Below are 23,511 nucleotides of genomic sequence, written 5' to 3' on the forward strand. Positions count from 1 at the left end.
TGTTTCCCTTTAAGCCGTACAACCTTTTCTATATTATTTTAAATAAGAAAACGAGTGAATTGCATCATGAAAAGAATATATACTATATAATTGCAGACCTAGTCACTTGCTTTTATAATTACATATATTTGTATTTTGTGTATTAACAATGCATACGATTTTGTTTTAAATATAAGTAGATCGAATGTTGTAAAATTTTTACATTCCTTATACCTTTTGTTATTTCAAAAAATGGAATAATAAATGGACAGCAATAATGTTTTATATACATTGAAATGGTTTTTCATTTTGTTTTGTTTATGTAACATAATGAGTAATAATGTTGTACATACCAAGATTAAGGATAGCATATTTTATAGTGGCAATTGTTTAAAAATTATGTTTATATGCCTTTATTATATATTAAGAATAGAATATTTTTTTCTACATATTTATATGTATCTTTATTTTGTATAAAATGTAGAATAAATATATGACCATGTAAAATGGATAACGTAGCTTCTTGCTTATTTTAAGCACAAAACTAAAGTGTTGCAATTTTTTTTATTAATTAATATAAAAGATGAAAGAAAAAAAAGCAATGAATAGTATTATGTAAACCTTGGAAGCATAAAAATGAATAAATAAATATACATATTATATACTTTCTTTGTAATTATTTTTTTTATCAGTTGCTATAGTGCTATATGTAATATTGTTGTATAGGGTATATAAATTTTATTAGTATCATATTGTTTATGGTTTTAGAGTATATTTTTGTTTTTTTTTTTCTTACATAGTATTTTATTAATATTTATAGAGTTATGCAATGTTTTGAAATGTTTTAAAAATTTACATTTTACTAAAAATATATATAACATATAATATAACATATACAACAACAACTGTCATATAAAGGATGCCTTAATTTTTTAAGCTATTTCGTCACTCCCTTTTTAATATATATTTTTGCAATATTTTTTTTAAAAAAAAATATGTTTTAAAAATCTGTATGGCATACATACTAATAATCTTATTTATAATACCATTGACAATATTTCTTTAAATTAAATTAATTTTTTTTTATATTAAAAAAAATGTAATGTTTTTATATTTGACAAATTAATATATATTTTATGAGTAATGACAATAGTAGAGAGTTACATAAATAAACGTACACAACATATTAAATAAGTATATAAAAAAATTATTGGCTTTTTTTTTACTTATTTAAAATTGTTGTTAGCAGAATAATAATCTGTATTTTATTTTTTATTCATGTTTGATACTTATATAATAAACAATAACTGTTTATATAGAATGTACAAATTTATTTAAAAAAAATTTAATATAAAAAAATATATATTTATATGCATTAAAATTATATAATAATTAAAAAAGCATGGTTATCTATTTATTTTATAATAATATATAACAATTTTTTTTTTTAATTATGAAAAAATTTTGAATACTCGATAAAATAGTATAAATCTTTTATACAAACAAAAAGTATATATATATCGTAAGATTAAACTTAAAAAAAAAAAAAAAACAACAACATTATATAATCCAGCTAATAGTAATATAATATTTATATATAGTGTTTAATGTAATTGTTTACTATCTTCTTCTTATGTATATACTTACTTCTTCTATTTAATAGTTTTAAAATAAGTTTTTTTATATTTATACATGATTATAAAATATACATATAACGATTACTAGTACATCCAAATTCATTGGAAACATAAAAGTTACATTTTAATATTTTGCTTAAATTCATTTTAATAATTTTTAATAGTTAATTTTTTGTGTTGAAAGTGTTGAAAAACTTTCATATAGTATATAAAAAAATATACCTATATATGGATTATATATTTAATCAATCTTTGACGTTGTTGTTGTATATGTATATATGTATATATTATTATATTGTTGTTGTATATGTATATGTATATATTAATATGTTATTCGAGTTTAGATATATATATATGTAATGGTATAATCTTGTTAAGCCATACCTATATAATAAAGAGAGTATAATAATTGAACGATTTTATTTGTTTATTTCAAGACAATATATGAATTATATTATTTATGTGTATGTAATATATATATATTTATTTTTTTTCATATTTAGAATTTAATAGTTTTGTTTATTGTTATATTTTTCCCATTGTTTACAATTTTTTTAAATTAGTATATGTTTTTTTTTTTTTTTTTTAATGTGGATAAAAAGAGATATCATATGTATATTTATATTTTATTAAGTTAATACTCATATATATATATAGTGAACTTGTATAGATATTTAATTTGCTCGATTTATAAAAACAAAAAGGAGTAAATATATTCTATTATTATTTTTTTTTTTTTTCATCTCACTATATATTAAAGTGTATATATACATATGGTTATTGCTTTATTAATGTTATACACATGCATATATGCCAATTCTTTTTGTTTTTAATTATTAATGTATATCACATTTTATGTATTTAAACATATTATTTATAATATATGAGCAAGATCATATATTAATTTGTTTTTATATATATCTATCCTGAAAAAAAAAAATACATAATTGTTGTATGTATGTGTATAGAATGCAGTTGTAAATATACTTAGCAAATTAGAACAGAAAACTTATTACTATTGTTTTATATTTTTATCTAGTTTTTGATCTATTTTTTTTTTTATAGTTTTACATTTTAAGAAAATATATATAAAGGATTAAAGATGATTGAGTAATGCTTATTTATATGTTGACAAAATTAGACTTTCTTTGAATTTTATTTTTTTTATTTTTTTTATTTTTTTGCATATGCATTGATTAGGATTTGTAAATCCATAAAGCATGAACATGTGTAAATATATGTAATATTTGTACGTATGCATAATTAAATATATTTAAAGCCGTAGTTATTCTCTATAGTTGTAAAAGTTTATATACTGTATAGTATTATCAAACTATATATTCATTTTAGTGTTGCATGTTTGGACGAGTATATACAAATTAAGAATGTTTAAAAAATTGTATAGGAGGTAAAGTGTTAGTAAGACGTGCAAAAATTATGTACGTAATATAGGGACATGCCTATCTTTGTATGTATATACATATTTATATGTGCTTTTGTAGTGGGTATACTTTATAAGAAGTTTTGAAAGAATGCACAAGATTTAATTTTTTAAAAAATATTTGCATTATATATATTTGGGTTGTATGTATACGTTTGCGTAGCTTTAAATTTGTTACGTGTTTATTTGCTCATTCTTTATACATTTTTTTTTTAAACTTAAAGTGGTTGCAAAGTTTTGCTTGTTCATATTGTAACAAGAAAGTGTGACATAGTACATTTTTACATTTTGCAACTTTGAACATATTGAAAATAAGTAAAATGCATAATAAAAAGGGGAATTCAAAGTACGGAGATAAAAAAGGAGGATCAAATGGAGCAAAAGAAAAAGGAAGTAATGACAACAAAAATGATGGGAAACATAATAAATCAGATGAGAATTTAAATAATGTTGTAAGTACAAGTGAACGTAGAATATTATTTTATAAAACAAAAATATGTCCATGGTATATTAAAGGAAAGTGTGAGAGAAGAAAAACCTGTTTATATGCACATGCTCAAAATGAATTAAGAGAATTACCAAACTTATGTAAAACTAGTTTATGTCCAAAATTAAAAATAAATGAAGCATGTAATGATAAAAAATGTAAATATGCACATACAAATATTGAACTAAGAGCAACTGAAAATTTATATAAAACAGCTTTATGTGAAAGTTATAGTAAAGGTAAATGTTTTTCAGGACAGTTTTGTAGATATGCTCATGGACTAAATGAACTAAGAGAAAATCCAATGGAAATAACAGATAAAAATATAATTATAGGTACATGTAAAACAAAAAATGAAAATATAAATAATAATAAATCTGAATATGATAAAAAGAAAGGCGGAACAGATAGTAGTAGTACTGGTGATAATTCAAAAAGGAATGAAACATATTGTGTATTCCCTAAAAAAAAAGAAAGAAATAGTGGATCTAATAAATATAATAATGTATTAACAGAAGATGATGGAGCAGATTCAGCTGATCACCATGCGGTCAATGATACAAACAGTGGTGAGCACAACCATGAATATAAAAATAAATCTACAAAACAAAACACAAAAAATGGAAATAAAAATTCACAAAATAATAATAAAATGGGTGACAATAGCAATGGTAATGAGACCATTGTAGGGAATAACAACGGAAATAATAACAAAAGGATGAACAAAAAAATGACAAAACAAGCAAACAAGGCAATGAATAAGCAAATTGAAAATGGAATAGAAAATCAAGTTAATAAGCAAAATGAAGAAATATCAGAATATAGAAATAAACATTATAATGGAAAGAATATAAAATATGATAATTCAAATAGTAATCATAAAAATGGACATAATAATGTAAATAATATGGTGGGAGGAGCATTACCAAATTATTTAAAACATGAAGATAATTCTAAATTTAATGAAGAACAATTTTTAAATGACAATCTAAACGTTTTATCATTTTTAGAGGATAATAGTAGTTCTATAGAAAAGTTTCGAAAAAATTATTCGAGTGGAATTTCAAATGAAGTTGTAGTAAATGGACGTGTTGAAATGGTTGATGAAAATTATAATAATAATAAAGGTGGGTTAGATAATAAAAATATATTAATATGTGATAAAGAAAGTAAAAATAATAATTTAACAGGATCTATAAATTATATTAAAAATGTAAATAATCCAATTATAAATAGTGTATCAAATAATAATATTGCAAATTATCCTTCACCTCTATTAAAATTTAATATTCCAAATTTGGTTGAAGGAGATGAAATAAATAATTTAGCTCTACATCCTAATATAAATAATGAAATTGATAATATTAGAAATATGAATTATTATAAATATCCAGGAATGAATAACATAGTTAATTATAGTAATTATGAGTTTGAAAACAATAATAATCGAGTGATGGATAATGAAAATGGTAGTATTTCTATGGGTATGCCAGAACATGTTTTAAATAAGAATATAAGGAATGGTGAATCAGAACATAATTTTTATATAAATAATAGAAGAGAAATGGATATAGAAATGCATCAAAGAAATAATATTATGAGTAATGTAAATTATATATGTGATAATAATTTAGTTTGGAATGGAAATAATGATAAGTATGAGCATTGGGGTAATGAGCAACCTAATGAGAAATTTGAAGGTTGGGAAAATTATGCAGGGTTTGAAAAAGAAAAACCATTTAATTCGGAGCAAGATTATTTTAAAATATTTAATTATGGAATGTGTAATAATGTTAGTAACAAGTTTAATAATTGTGATCCCCATAAAAATCAGATCGATAAGTACGACAACTCTCTATTCATTCTGTAGGTTTAGAAGTTTTGGAAGTTTTGGAAGTTTTGAAGGTTTATAAGGCTTAGAAGTTTTGAAGGTTTAGACGTGACCATGCAAATACATCCACGCATTTCTACACAGTTTCAACGTTTCCATGCATATTTATACATGTATTATATATAGAGAATATACACTGTTTTTCTTGCATATTTTTTAATTTTTTTTTTTTGACACTCCCAATTTTTATATATGCATATTCATTTGGCATATATATAATGCGCAAACAACATCTACATGCTTTTTTTTTTTTATTATATAATCAATGCAATATAATTAAAACATATTTTTTTAAAACTTTAATTAACTTGTATACTAATTTGGAATTTTATTTATATTTATAATATAATTAAGAATTATAAAAGTTTTTTAAGCGTGTACAAACACAGATGCACGTCAAAATAGATGAACATATGAACATATAATGAGATAAATACTAGACAAACATACAAATAATGATCAGTTTTAAACGATATCATTGCCTAAGATTCTGGCAATAAGTTCTAGACATAACTTTCCTGTTTTTGTAGCATTAGGATCTATTGGTAAAGAATCACCATGAACAACTTTATCGTCTTCATCTAATAATGGATTATATTCTACAATGTCCATAGATATAACTCGTTTTGTATCTGCTAATACTTTCATTAATAAGTTTATTTCTCTATAATTTAATCCCCCTTTTGCTATAGTTCCAGTTCCGGGTGCAAACATAGAATCAACACTATCTATATCTAATGATATATGTATAGGTGAATTATGATTGGGGTCAATCCTATTTAAAGCTTCACAAATAACATTATAGATTCCTTTCTTATCTATATCAAACATAGTATAATAATTTATATTACATTTTCTTAATATAATTTTTTCATATTTATCTATGTCTCTTATTCCGATAATTGCTACATGTTCTGGTTTTAAATGTAATAATTTTTCAGACCATTCAAAGTATGGAGTTTTTTTTTTAAATAATCCTAAAGCATGTGCCAATGTCATTCCATGATAATTTCCTGATGGGGATGTCTCGGGTATATTTATATCACCATGGGCATCGATCCATATAACTTTTAAATTTTTATATAATTGTAATGAACTTAATATACTTGCAAATGCGACTCCATGATCTCCTCCGACATTTAAAACAAAATTTTTTTTCTTTAATTCATGAGTCATTGTTTGAAATAGTTTTTCACTAAATTTGCCAATTGTTTCTACATTTTTTATGTTGTTATAGTAGGTTGAGTCGTCCCTTCCATTTAGTTCCCCATTTAGCTTGCCATTTAGTACCCCATTTAGCTTGCCATTTAGTTCCCCATTTAGCTTGCGATTCATTTTGATATCAATGTTGCCATTCATCTTTGGAGCATTTTTCCGTTTTAGAATGCAATTGGTTGTGGTATGTTCACCGATATTTCCGACATCTTCATATTCCCAACCTACAGATTTAATAACGTTATGTAGTCCTAGTTTTCTTAAATTATCACATGCCATATTTACACCTCCAAGAGATTGACCAGCAGCTAATGGAGAACCAATTATCGATACACTTTGATTAACATAGATATTTTTTTCATCTTTATGGTTCATCAAATAGTCCTGAATGTAGTCGTACATATTGTGAAGTTTGCTCGGCAGTTTGGCTTAGTAATAGCTTACTGTATGGCAGTTGTTTGACTGAGCTGGTGATGCCTTGTTGTATGGGGGTATAGTAAACCTACTTAAGAGCAGGACTAAGGGTGGCAAACAATTTTCAAAGTGTGAAACAAATAGTATATATAAAACAAATATAAATTATACTTAATTATAATAAGTTATGAAGGAATAAAAAAAAATATATATCAAATTGGAATTAATTATAAAAAATAAGCAAACTCAAACAATTAATTATATTTCACACCAAAACAAATAAATAATATATAATTATATACAAATTGTCGAGTTTAAAAATAAGTTAAAATCGATATTGTTACATAATCTGAAAATAAAATTTGTAAATTTTCCTAATATAATTATTCTAATTAAAATATGTAATAATCAAACAACTAACATATAAAAAAAATTTATGGGATCTATTTATGCAAAACATTAATAAGGATAATAAAAAAATTGTTTGACTTTGATATATATTAATTAAAAAAATAATAATTTTTGTTTCCGTGTTTCCCCTTTTCTAAATATGGGCAATGTTACATATGCATGCTTATGTATACTTATTTATTATGCATACTTTGTAAAGGTTAATTTTTTCAAATAAAAATATGTAGAAATAATTCAGCAATAATTTTACAAATTTAACTAACAAATTTAATTGTACAAATTTAATTAACAAATTTAATTATGTATTGGGTTGTTTATTTTATTTAGGGATCAGGATATGGAGCAGGTTTTTTTTTTCACCTTCTGTATAATGTCATAAATAGTTATATACTATTAAATATGTATAGGCATGTTTAAAACTACAGTTATAAGGAATATTGATTTGTTTTTCTGTTCTTACATTTTTGTAAAACTATGGGGGGTATTTGTTTGATTATTAAAAAGTTTTTATTTTGTAAGTTAGGAGGGAAAGAGAAATATGTAGCAGGTGAAAGAGAAATATATAGCAGGTGAAAGTTTTTTTTTTCAATCTCGTCCAATCTCTTCCTTGTTTGGATCGCAAACGTGTCAACTTTATGAGGTATGCATTCTACAGTCGTTATAGGTTTGTACTTTGTCGGAAAGTAAAAATATGGTCAACATAGTTTGGTTAATTATTTTGTATGTACTATTTATATTGCTTGTTTTGCCTTACTTTAAGTCATAACATGTATATATATACATATTTATGAATGGGAAAAATGTTTAAAATTTATACATAAATAAAAAATGATAATGGAAAAACAACGTAATATATTTATCGAAAAAAAAGACATTTTTTATATTTGTAATTTATTTAAGAAGATATTTTAAAATAATTTATATAGACAAAATTATTTGTATTTATATTGAAATAGTTAAGGAAATAAAAAAAAAAAAAATTTTAAATACTGTGCACATTTTATTTTTTTTTTTAAATATATATATTTGACAAATTTAATATAAATACTTTTTTCATTTTATATGTATTTTTTCTTAGCTTTATTTTTGATTTATATTTTTACATTAAATAGTTAAGTTTATAATAAGACGCCACGTCATTCTGCTTGTTCATTAAATTTGTTTTATTTCTTTTGCTGAGGTGATATATTAGCGCTAGCAGATTGTCAATTGTTGTCTTACCGAATGTGAGGAATTCAAAGAAATGTAAGGAAGTATATTTGAATATTTTCCTTATTTACAAAACGGAGGCACGTTTTTTTTCTTCATTCTGTTTTATTTATTCTGCTTTATTTATCCTGCTTTATTTATTTTGTTTATTATTTTTTTCGCCACATTGGGCTAGGCCTGTTATTTGAAAATAGGATATACACTTGCAAAAGTTGTAAATGCAAATGCAAGTGCAAACAAAAACATAAACAAAAGTATAAGCATAATACATGCCCTTACATTAGCAAATAAGACATACATTTTGTGTAAAAATGAAAAAAGAAATACCCAATAGTTCAAACAGTTCATCGAGTTTTTTGAAAAAAGAAACCCCCAATGCTTTAAACAGTTCATCGAGTTTTTTGAAAAAAGAAATACCCAATAGTTCAAACAGTTCAACGAGTTTTTTGAAAAAAGGGAGTACTGTTAGTTTATGGAAGAAGAAGGGGAATGTAAAAGGAAAAGAAATTGTAAAGGATCAGGAAAGTAAAAAAGAAAATTTATTTATGAAAAAAAATAACATAAGCATAGAAAAAGGAAATAGTACAAGCATGTTAGCTACTTCAAAACTAAAGAATGAAGAGAATTTAAAAAATAAAAAAAAACAAAATGAAATAAAAAATATGAGCAATAACAGTGTTAGTAAAAAGTTGAGCATACAAGAGATTCAAAAGGAAGAGAAAGAAAGTGAAATAGATGAAGGAAATAAAGTGGGGGACGAAGTAGAAATTGTTTCTAAAATGAAAATATTAAATAATATGATTGAGCATAATGAAAGTGTGAAGGGTTTTGAAAAAGGTGAGCATAAAAATGGAATGAAAAATGAAATAAAAAATGAAAAGGATGACAGTATAGAAATTGAAGGACTTGATAAGGTAGACATTTTTTCTAAAAATGAAATAAAGTTTGACGATGAAAAAAAATATGAGTTATATGGAGATGAATTGCATAGTGAGGATGTTGAAAAAAAAAAAAGTAATGACTACGAAGGAATAAGACATAAAAAAAGTAGTATATATAAAAAAATATTAAAAAAATTAAATATAGATAAAAATGATGAGGTTGAAAATAGTCATATAATAGTGTTAGGAAATAAAGATGTAGGAAAATCTTCATTATTAAAATCGTTGCAAAGAATATCATTAGAAGGGGATGGAGAATATACAGACTTATTATATAAAAATGAAATAAGAGTATTACCTTTTGATTATGGATGTTTAAATATAAAAAATTTTGAGGATGATAAAAAAATACATGATATACAAGGGAATAGTCATGTATGGATATTACAACATCCTTGTTATACTAGTTTGTTAATTAAAAATCTTAAAAACTTTAAAAATATAAAAAAAATCCTTATTTTAATTTGTACTGATTTATATAAACCATATAATATAATTTCAGAGATAAACAGCTGGATTGATGTTATGCATAAAATTTATGAGGAAGTATATTCGGACTATGACATGGATGTCGTTAGTGAGTTGAAGAGCAATTTGGAGAAGTACATATATAATTACAAAGGCTTGAAAAAAAATGAAAAAAATATCAAACAAGAAGAGAATCATGTAATGAATGAAATCGAGGGATATTCTGATTTTGAAAAAAACAAGGAAGGAAGTATAGACAGTGTAAATAATGTGACAGAAGAAGAGGAGGGTCAAGCAAAATTAATAAAAATAAATTTATCGTTTCCGATAGTTTTTGTTATATGTAAATCTGATGGATATGAAATATTAAATAATAGAACATATCAAGGATATATAGATGTAATTATATCTTACTTAAGAAATTTAGCTATAAGTTATCAAGCTGCAATAATATTTTGTAATACTATAAATAAAAATGAACTAATTAATGTTGAACTTTTATATAAATATATGATGCATAGATTATATGATTTTCCATTTAAAGAAAAAGAAATATTAGATTGTTATGAAAAAATATTTATACCTTCAGGATATGATGATGAAGAATTAATAAATAAGTCTATTAAAAATACATTTGTTGGTAATTTCAATAAACCATATGATTCTATTATTATTAAGCCAATGACAAATAAAACAATTGTTGCTGAACATAGCCAAAATATCGTTCCTGCAATTTATTATAATGATTTTTTAGCTAGTATATCTACAAACTCTTCCAATGATAATATGACAAATGGCTATATAAAAAAAGATATGAATAGCATTAGTATTGATAATATTGAATTGCCAAATGGGGTGAATAATAAAGATAATCGAAATCAAAGTAGCAATCCTGAAAATGATAATGGAAATAATAATTATAGTGTTACAAATAATGAAAATAATAATGACAAAAGCGATAAATTTTTGCATAGTTTTTTTCAAAACCTTCTTGAAAAAGGAAGATCTAAATCTCCTAGTGTACCAACTATTGATCCATTAATTTTAGAAAAAAAAAAAAAAATAATAAAATAAATACACGATAAAATTAGGCCTTATATTTCTATAAAAGAAAATACGACGTCATGCAAAAGAAGAACAAAATAAAGTATTTGTAGACTAGACTCGTTTCCAATTAAAACTAAGTACCCATATATGGACATAATTAAGTGATTCTTTTCTTTATGATATTTTTTTTTTCGCCATGTTTGTATTTATATATATAACTTTTACTAAACTTCATAAATGCAATATGTAAGCACCTTTAAATTGGTTATATTATATGTGTATAAAAAAAATGAAATCATTACATACTATTATAGAATGTGTGCACCAAAATTTAGTTTGTCGAAAACTTTTGTATGCATCTTGTGTGCATCGAAACGACGGAGTGTGCAGTGGACAATTGCCAAACAAAAGGGTATAGAAAAATAGCTAGAAAAATAGCTAGAAAAAAATAAAAGCTAGTTATAAAAAAATAGCTAGAAAAATAGCTAGAAAAAAAAAGTCGCTAGAAATGTCATAATAAGTTGATCAAATGAAATAGCAGATTTAGGGACAAGCCAAAGATGCTATCGATATTTCCCTTGATTTCTTGTAAATATTTACTCATAATGTCGTTTTCAATTTTTAATGCCCCAGCGCAATAATAGATGGATTCGTCGTTTAAAATATTTTTTATAACGTCATCATTCATGTTGCTAAACTTTAAAACTGATTCATCAATTCCGGTCATAATTTTGTTAGACACAAAATCGATCAATGTAATGGAGCTATAACTATAGCATTTATTATTATTATAGGATTTAATAAAATTATATGCTTCTTTTTCATTTTTTGGTTTTTCATATATTTGACCATTACAATAAATAACTTCATCTCCTACTAATAATATAACTTTTTTGTTTTTACTTAATTCTAAAATTTGTTGTTTTAGTTTATTATCCTTATTAATAATATTTAATAATTTCATTCCCTTTGCTACTGATATATTTGATGTTAATGTAAATGGGTCAAGTTTTTTTCGACATCCTATTTTTTTTTCATCGATTTTTGTTTGAACAGATAAAAAATTTAAATCACTTTTTTTTAAAATATATTTCCTTGAACTTGATGTTGATCCTAAAACAAAGAAATAATCTTTTAATGCATTTAATAAATTTTCATCGCATTTTTTTGATACATTATTTATATCGTTTGAACTTATATTTTTTTGGGGAACTGATATATTATTATTTTTAAATATGCTCATATTGGGCATATATTTAAGTCTATAACTATTACATATTTCACATTCATCATTTTCTTCATCATAGCAGACATATAATACGTTTGTTTGGGGATCATTTTTGTTGTACACAATTGTGACATCTGTTGTTTCATTTAGTATAGTGCAACTTTTAAAGTTCTTGCATTTGTGTTCAGTTTCATTGCATTTTATTTTATCTTCTTTTTGCTGCCCTGATTTTGAGGCCAAAAACAATGGTAATGTGTTTGTTTTTATGAGATCGAAATTGGCGCTAGTTTTAGAATGAATATCATATTCGCTAGCTTCGTCATTAGTCTGCTTAGGAGTATGAGACGTATCCAATGTTTCTTGATTTGTTTTTATCTTTTGATGTTCTTCTTTAGGATCATTGTTTAAAGTGTTAATATTAGTCAGATCATTACCAGTTTCTATATGATTACATATTTGGTCGTCTATTAAATTATTTATTTTCACAATTTTATGCTTAACATTTTGATTAGATATTAGGGAAGATAGGTATTTAATGACTTCTTCATCAACTTCTAATTCAAATTCGTTGAATTCTTCACTATTTTCATCACTCTTCATTTTATAATTTTCCAAAACTTTTTTTATTAATTTTTTTTGCTGATTTTATTTTTATGGCCATATATGTAGTAGCTACACTATTATTATATAGCTATTTTTTTTATTTCAAATTATTATTACATATTACTAAATCATTATGATATGCTTCGAAGTTTTTCTCACGTATGCCATTTTTTTTTAAACTTATAAAAAATGTATAGCGCATAAAAAGGAAAGAATGATATATGCATACGTATTATATATTATGCTTAATTGGAGACATTAAGGAAGATAGTAAATATATGATATATTTGTGCTTTTGAAAAATGTGTAAATTATATGTACTTCAGAGGTGAATGCATTATGGGGTGATGTGTATAGTATGCGTATATATGACGAGAAAAATAGTTTATCGGGGAAAATTCGTTTTAGCTAGTCTTAAAATAGTAATTTGGGTACCTAAATTAATTTTCATATATATACAAAAATTTAATGCATTTTATATATTATAATAATATATGAGAGACTTTTTTTGTCCGCATATGCACATTTAAAAAAAATAATATGCAATTGCAAATACGATTAATAATAAAATATATTATTTTTAAACAATGGAAAAGAGAGTAAAAATAGTAGCATAATATAAAGTTGATAAAAAATGTATGTTCAAAATATGTGAAATACATACAAAGATATATTCAAATATATATTTTTTAAAACTATTAAATGAATTAATTAATAACTATAAAAATGAAATACATTTAATGAAATAGCTATATATGTACATATTTTTTTTTAAGGGCAAGAAATATCTACAAATATATGAACAAGTCATATTTATTAGTAGGCTATTAAAATTTTTTTTTATCATTCTCAAATATAAGGCTATATTATTGTTTGGAGAATGTAGTTGTTTTATTTTAAACTACGAAAATATAAGATTAAAAGGGTACGTTAAAAATATATATATGACGTGCTTAGTATAATGAATTTTTTTTAAATTTTTCCAACTGGGGCCATACGCATAAAGTATGAAAATTTCAGTTTATTTTTTCCCTCTTTTTTTAATCCTCCTAATAAATAAAGCAACAAGTAAAATAGCTGGAAATAATTTAGTACCCGGAGTAAATAAATTATATTGTTTGAATGAATTAAAAGATAAATGTGTAACAAATGGATACCCAAAAGGGATAAAATGGTATAGAGGAGTGGACAAAAATTGTGAGCGAAATAAATATTTGTTGTTTAATATATCCAATGAAAATACAAAAAGTATATTAACTTTTAAAAATTCAATAAGACATATAAAAGATAAAATAAAATATATGTTTAAAAGTAATCAAACTGTTTTAGACAAATTAAAAAATTTAAATAAAAAAAAAAATATATGGTTTATTGAAGGATATGCCAAAAATGTATTTAATCCGGATTCCCTTTTTAATGTTATTGGGCTTGAAGAAGTTGAAGAAATTGATATGAAATCGTGTGATATAATAAAAAAAATAGATTTCAACAAATTGTTAAATAAAAAGTATGACTATAAAAATCAAGACGATATTAAAAATAATTATCGAGTAGTAAGCATACAAAAGGTTAAGCGATTTGCCCTTCTTTACAAAAAATGTTGCAACAATAGTCATGAATATAATAGTATTTGTGATAACAAAGGGAATTATATGGATGAAGCCATAACAAAATGCACATGTACTAGGGATATGAAAAAAAATTATATCATATGTGTCTATACATATGTTGTTTTTAGTATACATGATATTAAAGAGAATAAATATTACATGGTTATAAATAGCTTAAATAATAATGATGAAGGTACATTTTATGAATTAAAAGAATTAAATACTGAAAATGTGCAACCAGCCATAAAGTCGTATACATATAATAAAGGGACTGTAAACAGTTCTAATGTTATTTCATTAACAAAGAAGAAATATATATTAAAAGATGTTACAAATAATGTTGAGCAAAACAATAAAAAGAAATATTTATTAAGATTTAATATATTTAATACCTATTTCAAGAGTTTACTTAATTTGCTTAATAATTTTGAAGCTATATTAAGAAAAATATTTTTCATTGGTAAAGAGTTACAGCCCGAAATTTTTATACTATATGATAATAAAAATATATTTTTAAAACAAAAAAGCTATTTAGAATATATAAAATTATTTTTTTTAAAAACTAATGAATATGCAGATTTATATCAAAACATTTTTAAAAATAACAAGTGGTATAAATTATATATTCAAAAATGTGCCCAAAGACAATCAACTTATATATTAAGGTGTACAGCAATAAACGAAAAAAAATTTAGAAATTTACTAAAATATTTGAAAAATGAAAATAATAATAATAGCTATAATTATCATAATAATTATTGTAATGATGGAAGGATATTTTTTTCTTACTGCAAAATATTGTTTGAAAAATATGATGAAGAATGCTTTAAAGAGAAACAGAAAACCAAAAGTATTACAAATAGTGATGAAAATTACAATCATAAAAGTGTTTACATAAATATAGATACAAATAATAATTTAAGGAATAAAGAATTATTAATATTAAAAAAACAAAAAGACACATTCTTATTTAGTATGGCTAAATATTTGATCAATAATGTAATTTCGTCAATACATATTTGAATAAAAATATGAACATGGTCAGAAAAAAAAACTTTTTTGACTAGCCATTTATTTAGTTTGTTATAATAAAATTATGAACATACTTTTTTTTTTTTTTTAAAACATATTTGTTTATAAATACGGTTATATCAATTTTTTTAGTAACAATATGCGTGTGTATGTTGTTTTATATGTTATATTTAATTTTGAATGTAAAAATATAAAGTTGAATTTTTAGGTGTCTCGATTTGTTATATTTTCATTTTGTTTCACCTATATTTAGCTTATATTACAGCTTTTGTTTTATTGTTATATTTGTTTGTAATTTATTTAACTCTTAAATGGTGGTATACTAACCATATATATATAATGTTTCGTATAAATAGGAAAAGTTTCAAACATAGACATATATATTTTTTGGAAACATTTTCAAATTATTGTGATTATCAAATGTATGGAAAAAATATAATAGATTGTAAAAATGTTTTTAAAATAGTTATATAGAGTAAAAAAATTATGGAAAAATCAACAAAATATAATAAAAATAAATAGATATGTGTAATAACTTCTTAGATTGGTTAATATAATTTATAAGCATTTTATTATACAGGCTTATGTAAAAATAAACATATGTCTCAAAAAATTAAAAATAAAACATAGACCAACTAAAAACAATGTTTCCACAAATGTATGTGAAAAAATATATTATTGGATATGCGAATAAAATAAAAAAAAACAAATAATATAAAATGAGGAATACTTAAAATTAGGATAGGTGAGATATATACAATTTTCTTGTCTTGTGCATGTAGAATAACATATTTATAAAGTCAGTATAACTTTTCTTAATATGTTTTTTCTGTGTTTTATTTCAAATTTTTGATTCTTTCGCTCATATTGGTAATTTCCTCCAAATGCTAGAAAAATAGAAAAAAAAAAAAAGCAAAATTAATATTGTTCTTATAAAAAAGGTTAATATATTTATATAGTTGATAAATTTGGTGTAGGTATGAAATAGTATGGTTACTTTATTTATTGTATTAGTAGGACCCAATTGTCCATCTAATTTAAGTGCATGTTCATCTGCTATTTTTGATATTAATTCGTCGACCTAAAATGGTAAGGGTGTAAAAAATAAAAAATGTGAGGTCGATAAAGAGTGCAGTATATTTTGTTTTTTCTTTTTAATAAGTATGTACTTCTTCTGTAGGGGCTACAATGGCAGACGAAGTTTGTACTGTGTCGTTTATTAAGTCTGAGGTGATACTCTGTAAATAAGTTATAATAATATAGTATGATTGAGGGGTATATATTTATGCGCATATTTATGTACATATTTATGAGCATATTTATGAACATATTTATGTACATATTTATGAGCATATTTATGTGCATATTTTAAATTTTCAATTTTTCGTATGTATGCATGTCTTACTATCTCATCGAAAATGTTTTCCAATTTCATCACGTCACTTCCTATTTTGACTGCATTTGTTTCTGAGTTTATTTGTTGTATTAATGGAATCATCACACTGACATCCTTAACAAGCTGAATAAAATAATGAGCCAAACATTTGGCATATATATATAGACAATATGCATATGGAATGTAAATTATTTTTAAAGATTAATAGGTTGTTATAATTTTTGGTACTAACCGATGCGCTTCTGTGTGCCCCTTCTAATCTTGAAACTAGGACATCTAATTTATTACTTAAATTTAGATAGTTAATTTTTTCATTTTTTTTCCTTATACATTTTTCAGCATATAATCTATAAAAAAAAAGTGTTAATAAAAAAATTTGTAGCAGTAGGATGATATAGTTTTTAGTGAAAAACGGAACAGTAAATGGACCTCGATCTGTAATTTTATATATGTATGCATTAAAGATAAGTACGTAAAGCATTGTTTTTTAGAGTGGCAAAGTAAATTGCTTGTGTGTTGGTCTAGGAAATATAGTATTATACTTCTTGTTAATTTTGTTCATTTTGCTCCTACCTTGCCATATCAATTTTGCCAGCTTGTATTGCTTTTTTGACATCCATTACAAATCGTTTCTCTTCAAGCTCAGAGCGGTTTGATAATTTTTCCTAAGTACATATAACAAAATAGATATGAAACATTTCAATTTAATATTATATTTAGTTGGGTGTGCATATTTTTTTTTTATAATTTTGAAGTGTTATATATTTTACAAGTTCTTTGGTTTTTAACTTCAGACGAAATATATGATCTTCTGTGGACAATTTATTTCCCATTTTTGTAAAAAAAAAAATAAATAGTATTTGTTTGATAGTAATATATCTTTATATGTATGTTAAGGTAAAAATGGGAGTTGAAGAATACACACATATAAGTATAGTAACTATTTATGAATTTCCATTTATTGATTAATGTAGCATTTTAAATAGTTAAATAAATTAATAAATTGAAATTGTTTGACTGTAAAATGAAATTAAGTTAAATAATATAAAATAAAATTAAATTATGCAAAGGGTACGTCCACTGTAACACGTAACTTTGTCATTTATTCTTTGCATTTGCTACTTTACATTGTCACTTTACAATTTTATGCTCGTCCATTTCTTTTTTGTTACATATACCCATGTATTTGTAATTATTAGTCACACATTGTAAATAATTAAATGGATAAGTAAATTTACATACATACATACATACAAACATATATTGGCATGTTGATAATATTTTTTTATTAATGGGTATGAAAATTTTTGCGCACTTTTAATTTACATATAAGTAAAAAATTTCTATAAATTGTTACAATTTTTATGAAAAAAAAAAAATAAAAAATAATGAGAGTAGCAAATGCAAAAATAATGGATAAAATTAATTAAGAAATAAAATTTTAGTTTAGTACAAATTCAAGTTGGCATTGTACTATTTAGTTTAAATATTCTGTTTTAATTCCACGTGTTTGATTTTTTTTCGATTTTTAAAATTGTCACTCATTACTTTTTCCCAGTACATTGCTCATAATTAAAAGTAAATTTGTTACTTTCATTTGTATAAGGAAAAGGGGATACTGTCACTTCTCTATGTGGCACATAAACAGGGAAATAGCCAAACTAACTACATAGCAAATAACAGCAACTCAATACCTAATGTATAATAAAATGTGATGGAGATATATGAGTTTTCCTACTTATCAATAAGTTGTTAATACCTAACAAGCAAACATAAACGATATGTATGAGTTTGATATAGGTATTGGTTAAGGATTTTTCGAAATAAAATCGAATATGTTTTATTTTAAAAATATAAGAAGGCATTGTTTTTATACAAAAATATACGAGAATATAAAAATAGTAAGAGATTTAAAAGTTAGAAGTAAAAGAGATGGACTTATAGAAAATGCAAATAAAAATCAGCATAACAATATTCGAGATAAAAAAATAATTGATAATGCAATTTCACGTGAAGATATCGAATTTTATAAAAATGTTTATAGCAAGTTAAAAGGAAAAAAAGGGGAACATGTTCAGGAAAAAACAGATAGACAAGAACCAGTTACTAATAATGATAAAGAAAATGCAGTAAACCGTTTTAAGGAGGTTGAAAAGAATGACCGAACTAGTAGTAAAAATAAATATCTGATTAGTAAGCGGGATACTATAAATAGTCAGGATATTCCATCAAATGGAAAATATTTAAAAAGAAAGGAAATATATTTAAAATCTAAGGATGGCAGTTCATGCCAAAAGAAACTTAACAAGGAGGTAACAAATTTAAAAAATGGACATGAACATAGTTGCAAAAAAAGAGTAGAGACATTAGAAAATAGAAACGAGCTCATGAATAGTAACAGTAATAGTAACAGTAATGATATGCAAATATGTAGTGAAGGACAAGATGAAAAAAAAGTGATTCAAGAAAATTGTAAAAGTAATGAATGTAATTTTGAAGGGTCTAGTTTAAATAAAGAAAAAAATAAAAATAGTTATGTATTTGTTAAATATGAAAAATATTGGGATATGGATAAGATAAATAAAGTTATTGAATTAGAAAATGATAGTAATGATAAAAATAAAGTTTTCAAAGGAGTGCTATTTGTGTCTCCATTTGATACAAGCAAATCATTTGTTGTTGAAGAAAAAGTAGGATTAGAAAATTTGAAAAAAAAATATTATAATGTTTATGGATATATTAGTAGAAATCGGGCCCTAAATAATGACATAGTATATGCATATACTGGTCGAAGAAAAATAATAAAAAACTCAAAAACGGAAAAAAATGAAAATGAAAATGTACCGGACAAAATGAAAGAGGAGGAAAATTCTTGTCGAGTTGTCAACGTTTTAGAGCGAAAGAATTATGAAATTGTTTGCAATTTGAATTATTTAAATGTTAAGGAATATATAAATAATTTTTTTGAAGGAGAAAAGGGATTAAATATGTTGAATAACCAAGAAAAAGGTGAAAAGAATGGGAAAGTATTTGCAAAATTTCAACCCATAGATGCAAGACTTCCATGTTTTATATATGACTCATCAGATGAAATAACAAATAGAATTTTAAATTATATAAAAAAAAAAAAAAAAAATTTATATGTTTTAATAAATTATCGAAAATGGGAAGAAAATGAAATAAACCCAACAGGAGATATAATTTCAATTTTAGGGAATGAGCAAAACTTTTTTTCAATTATATATTTTTTTTTACATTTTTATAAAGTAAATTTTCATATATATAAAGAAGATGATATGAATTATTTAAAATCTGAAATAGTAGTCGGAAATAAACTTATCAATAGTTTTATAGAAAGAAAAAATAAATGTGTCGGTGGAGGGACAAAATATGATTGGCTTTTCAAAACAAAGGAAAAAGATTATTTATCTATTGAGTTTGAAAAAAAAATAAATTATTTGAAGGAAATACAAGAAAAAAATAGAAAAATAGAAAAATATATGATTAAAAGTCTTTTAACAAATAGAGAAATATTAACACATTTAGATGTTTTTACTATTGATCCTCCAACTGCAAAAGATTTAGATGATGCTTTATCTATTCAGTTTATTCGTCCTGATAAATTTTCAAATATAAAATATAAATACAAAATAGGTGTTCATATTTCAGACGTTTCCTTTTTTATTCCTCCTAATTCTTACTACGACAGAGTGGCCTCGACCCAGTGCAACACACTCTACATGGATTTGATGTAAGTCAAGCCTCCACTGTCATTCTATCTTGTCATTTTTTTGCTTTTATTTTTGTATGCCTCATTTTTTTGCTTTTATTTTTTGCTTTTATTTTTTGCTTTTTAGGGTGCTCCACATGCTGCCGTCCGTGATCAGCGAAAATATTTGCTCTCTAAACACGTCGGGAAATAAATTGAGTTTTTCAGTTTTTTTTAATATCGATGATGTGTCAAATCCGTATGAACTTATAAAAGAAAAAAATAGTGAAAATGTAAAAATGAAAAAATGTATAATAAGGAGTAGATATAAATTATGTTATGACATTGTTGAGGATTTCATAGATGAAGTTTATACATGCATAGACAAGTTAGAAAAAGATTACATGAACAAATGGGAAGAAAACATATTAATAAATGGAGACAAAAATTTGGATTGTTTATTTCCAGAGTTTGAAGAAATATGTAGTAAATACAATTTGTCAGTAAAAATTGCTAGTGATATATTTCGTTTACATTTACTATCAAAACATATTAAAAATAAGATGGGAAGAAAAACAATAAGTCATGATGAGTCATTAATGTTTTTTTTAAATAATAAGAAAAAGATGAATAAAATGGTTCCAATTTCGATAGACTATGTAAAAAATTGTTTGAAAAATGAAATAGTGTCTGACAAAAAGAATAAAGATGAGGATAAGTTAGAAAGTATGTTTGAAAATATAATGCAAAAGATGGATAGTGAAAATATTGAAGTAAAAATAATAAAAAATAGAATAAAAAGTCATATGCTAATAGAAGAAATGATGATATTGACTAACTTTTTAGTTGGTAATAAAATATGTGAATGTAATAATTTGGGTATTTTACGAACCCATGAAGATTCATCAGATGAAATAAAAAACAATTTATTACAATTTATAGATTATCATACATATAATAAGATAAATAAAATAATAAATATAAAAGAAAATAATTTAAATAATATATTATTAGTTTGTGAAAAAGTTTTAGATAAAAATAGTTTTTTATGTTTACAATATAATGTTTTAAAATTTTATAAGCAAGCTATTTATATTCCAAATATCGAGAAAAATGAAAATGCACATCATTTTGGTTTGAGTTTAAATAATTATATTCATTTTACATCTCCTATTCGAAGATATATAGATATAATTACTCATAGGATTTTAAATACAATTTTAGAAAAAAAGCAACCATTATATAACTATGAGCAAATTAAAAAAATATGTGAACTTTGTAATAGTCATAAAAAAAAAGCAGATGATATACAAATTCATATGAAAAATTTCTTCCTTAACAAATATCTTGTCTGTTTAAATGAGGAATATAAATCTAAGATGGTAAAGGGGTCTAGCTTTAAAATGGGAGAGAAAAAATCTGAAAAAATAAAAAATGATGATACAACTTTATCTAATTCGATAGATAATGATCAGATTGTGAATGAAGCTAAGAATGTTGATTTAAAAAGGGATAGAACTATGAAGGAACATAAGATTGAATTATATAAAAACAATTTTTATATTTATAAAAATGTTATAAGTTTTATGACACATAGTTATATACATGATATTATTATAAAAAAAAGCATAAAAAGAAATATATGTATGAATATATTAAATTGTAATTACATAAATGTTAATGAAGATGGAATTATTAATGAGATGAATTGTTCTGACACTCCTTACACATGCTTAGTTCCGATTTTATTATCGTCTGATAAAAGAATGGAAGAAGAACATGATGATGTTACAAAAATAGAATATACAAATTCAATCTGTGATGAAAAAAAAATGAAAAATGCAATTTCTTTTTATGTGCCATTATTAGAGACTGAAAAATCAGTAAGTGAAAATTTGTTAGATTTAAAATTTGAACTTATTTCGATTTCATATAAAGAAGGGACATTTGTTTATAATACTTTATTAGATGTTTTATATAAAATATATTTGAAAAAAAATAATGAAAATGTTTCAAAAAGTTCTTTGGAAAAAGAAGAACATGAAGAAGACCGATTAAAAAATGAGTCTCTAAATCATATTTATAAAAACATTTTAAATACAAAAATAAAAGTACAATATAAAATATTAAAATTAGAAAAAAATGAAATAAAAAAAAGTTTTCAAAATGTTTATGATAATTTATATGTTCATGGTATTTATGCTAAACAAGTAGATAACACAAATAAATTAAAAAAAAATGAATCTCTTACTTGTGAAAAGATTTTCAATGAAATAGATGACCATAAAGAAGTATCTAACAATTTTAATGATGAACAATCTATATCTACAAAAGAAGATAATTACTTATCAAATAAGGAAAAGGAAAATTTCTTAGATCAATATAAAGAAATAAACCGATTTCAAAAAAATGAAATATTTTTAATTCCAGGAGCTAAAATGTGGAATTTGCGTTTTCCGTAGTCATGGCATTTTTTACTTCAATGCCAACTAGTGAACAAATTAAAAACGAAAAAAAAAAAATAGGAATTTCAATTTTTAATTTTTCTTTATATGTGAATTTTTTGGATTGCTACAATATATTTATGTCACATATTTTGATTTGTATTTTTGAAAAGAATCATAAATATGTGTACATATGTTTGTGAAAATATGGGAATTTCTGCTTTTTGTTTGCAAAACGTGTGTATATTTTTACTCCTAAATTTAAGGATTCACACAATTTCCCCGATTTTAAAATTTTACAAAGTTTTTCAAAATTTTTTTTTGTTTTTTTAATTGTTTATTTTGCTTC

The 23,511-nt window shown here is 23.4% G+C and overlaps 7 protein-coding genes across 7 annotated transcripts; 4 read left to right on the forward strand and 3 right to left on the reverse strand.

The window, feature by feature from the left end:
- Positions 1-3,377: 3,377 nt before the first annotated feature.
- Positions 3,378-5,414, forward strand: PVVCY_0401580 (zinc finger protein, putative; the record flags this gene model as incomplete). Its single annotated transcript, XM_008627685.1, has 1 exon — positions 3,378-5,414. One exon carries the CDS (start codon positions 3,378-3,380, stop codon positions 5,412-5,414), a length of 2,037 nt encoding a protein of 678 aa, XP_008625907.1.
- Positions 5,415-5,900: 486 nt separating this feature from the next.
- On the reverse strand, positions 5,901-7,052 carry PVVCY_0401590 (arginase, putative; the record flags this gene model as incomplete). Its single annotated transcript, XM_008627684.1, has 1 exon — positions 5,901-7,052. One exon carries the CDS (start codon positions 7,050-7,052, stop codon positions 5,901-5,903), a length of 1,152 nt encoding a protein of 383 aa, XP_008625906.1.
- A 1,943-nt stretch (positions 7,053-8,995) lies between these two features.
- On the forward strand, positions 8,996-11,167 carry PVVCY_0401600 (dynein light intermediate chain 2, putative; the record flags this gene model as incomplete). The annotated part of the gene is made up of 1 exon (XM_008627683.1): positions 8,996-11,167. The coding sequence occupies one exon, from the start codon at positions 8,996-8,998 to the stop codon at positions 11,165-11,167; it is 2,172 nt and encodes a 723-aa protein (XP_008625905.1).
- A 484-nt stretch (positions 11,168-11,651) lies between these two features.
- Positions 11,652-12,968, reverse strand: PVVCY_0401610 (Maf-like protein, putative; the record flags this gene model as incomplete). Its single annotated transcript, XM_008627682.1, has 1 exon — positions 11,652-12,968. The coding sequence occupies one exon, from the start codon at positions 12,966-12,968 to the stop codon at positions 11,652-11,654; it is 1,317 nt and encodes a 438-aa protein (XP_008625904.1).
- Positions 12,969-13,978: 1,010 nt separating this feature from the next.
- On the forward strand, positions 13,979-15,604 carry PVVCY_0401620 (conserved Plasmodium protein, unknown function; the record flags this gene model as incomplete). The annotated part of the gene is made up of 1 exon (XM_008627681.1): positions 13,979-15,604. The coding sequence occupies one exon, from the start codon at positions 13,979-13,981 to the stop codon at positions 15,602-15,604; it is 1,626 nt and encodes a 541-aa protein (XP_008625903.1).
- Positions 15,605-16,449: 845 nt separating this feature from the next.
- PVVCY_0401630 (vacuolar protein sorting-associated protein 46, putative) lies at positions 16,450-17,842 on the reverse strand (the record flags this gene model as incomplete). Its single annotated transcript, XM_037634972.1, has 7 exons — positions 16,450-16,500; positions 16,611-16,694; positions 16,783-16,851; positions 17,019-17,132; positions 17,242-17,356; positions 17,583-17,674; positions 17,780-17,842. 7 exons carry the CDS (start codon positions 17,840-17,842, stop codon positions 16,450-16,452), a joined length of 588 nt encoding a protein of 195 aa, XP_037490160.1.
- A 1,002-nt stretch (positions 17,843-18,844) lies between these two features.
- On the forward strand, positions 18,845-23,180 carry PVVCY_0401640 (exoribonuclease II, putative; the record flags this gene model as incomplete). Its single annotated transcript, XM_008627679.2, has 2 exons — positions 18,845-20,760; positions 20,867-23,180. The coding sequence occupies 2 exons, from the start codon at positions 18,845-18,847 to the stop codon at positions 23,178-23,180; spliced, it is 4,230 nt and encodes a 1,409-aa protein (XP_008625901.2).
- Between the last annotated feature and the right edge of the window lie 331 nt (positions 23,181-23,511).

This window comes from Plasmodium vinckei (assembly GCF_900681995.1).
Source record: "Plasmodium vinckei vinckei genome assembly, chromosome: PVVCY_04".
NCBI lineage: Eukaryota > Apicomplexa > Aconoidasida > Haemosporida > Plasmodiidae > Plasmodium > Plasmodium vinckei.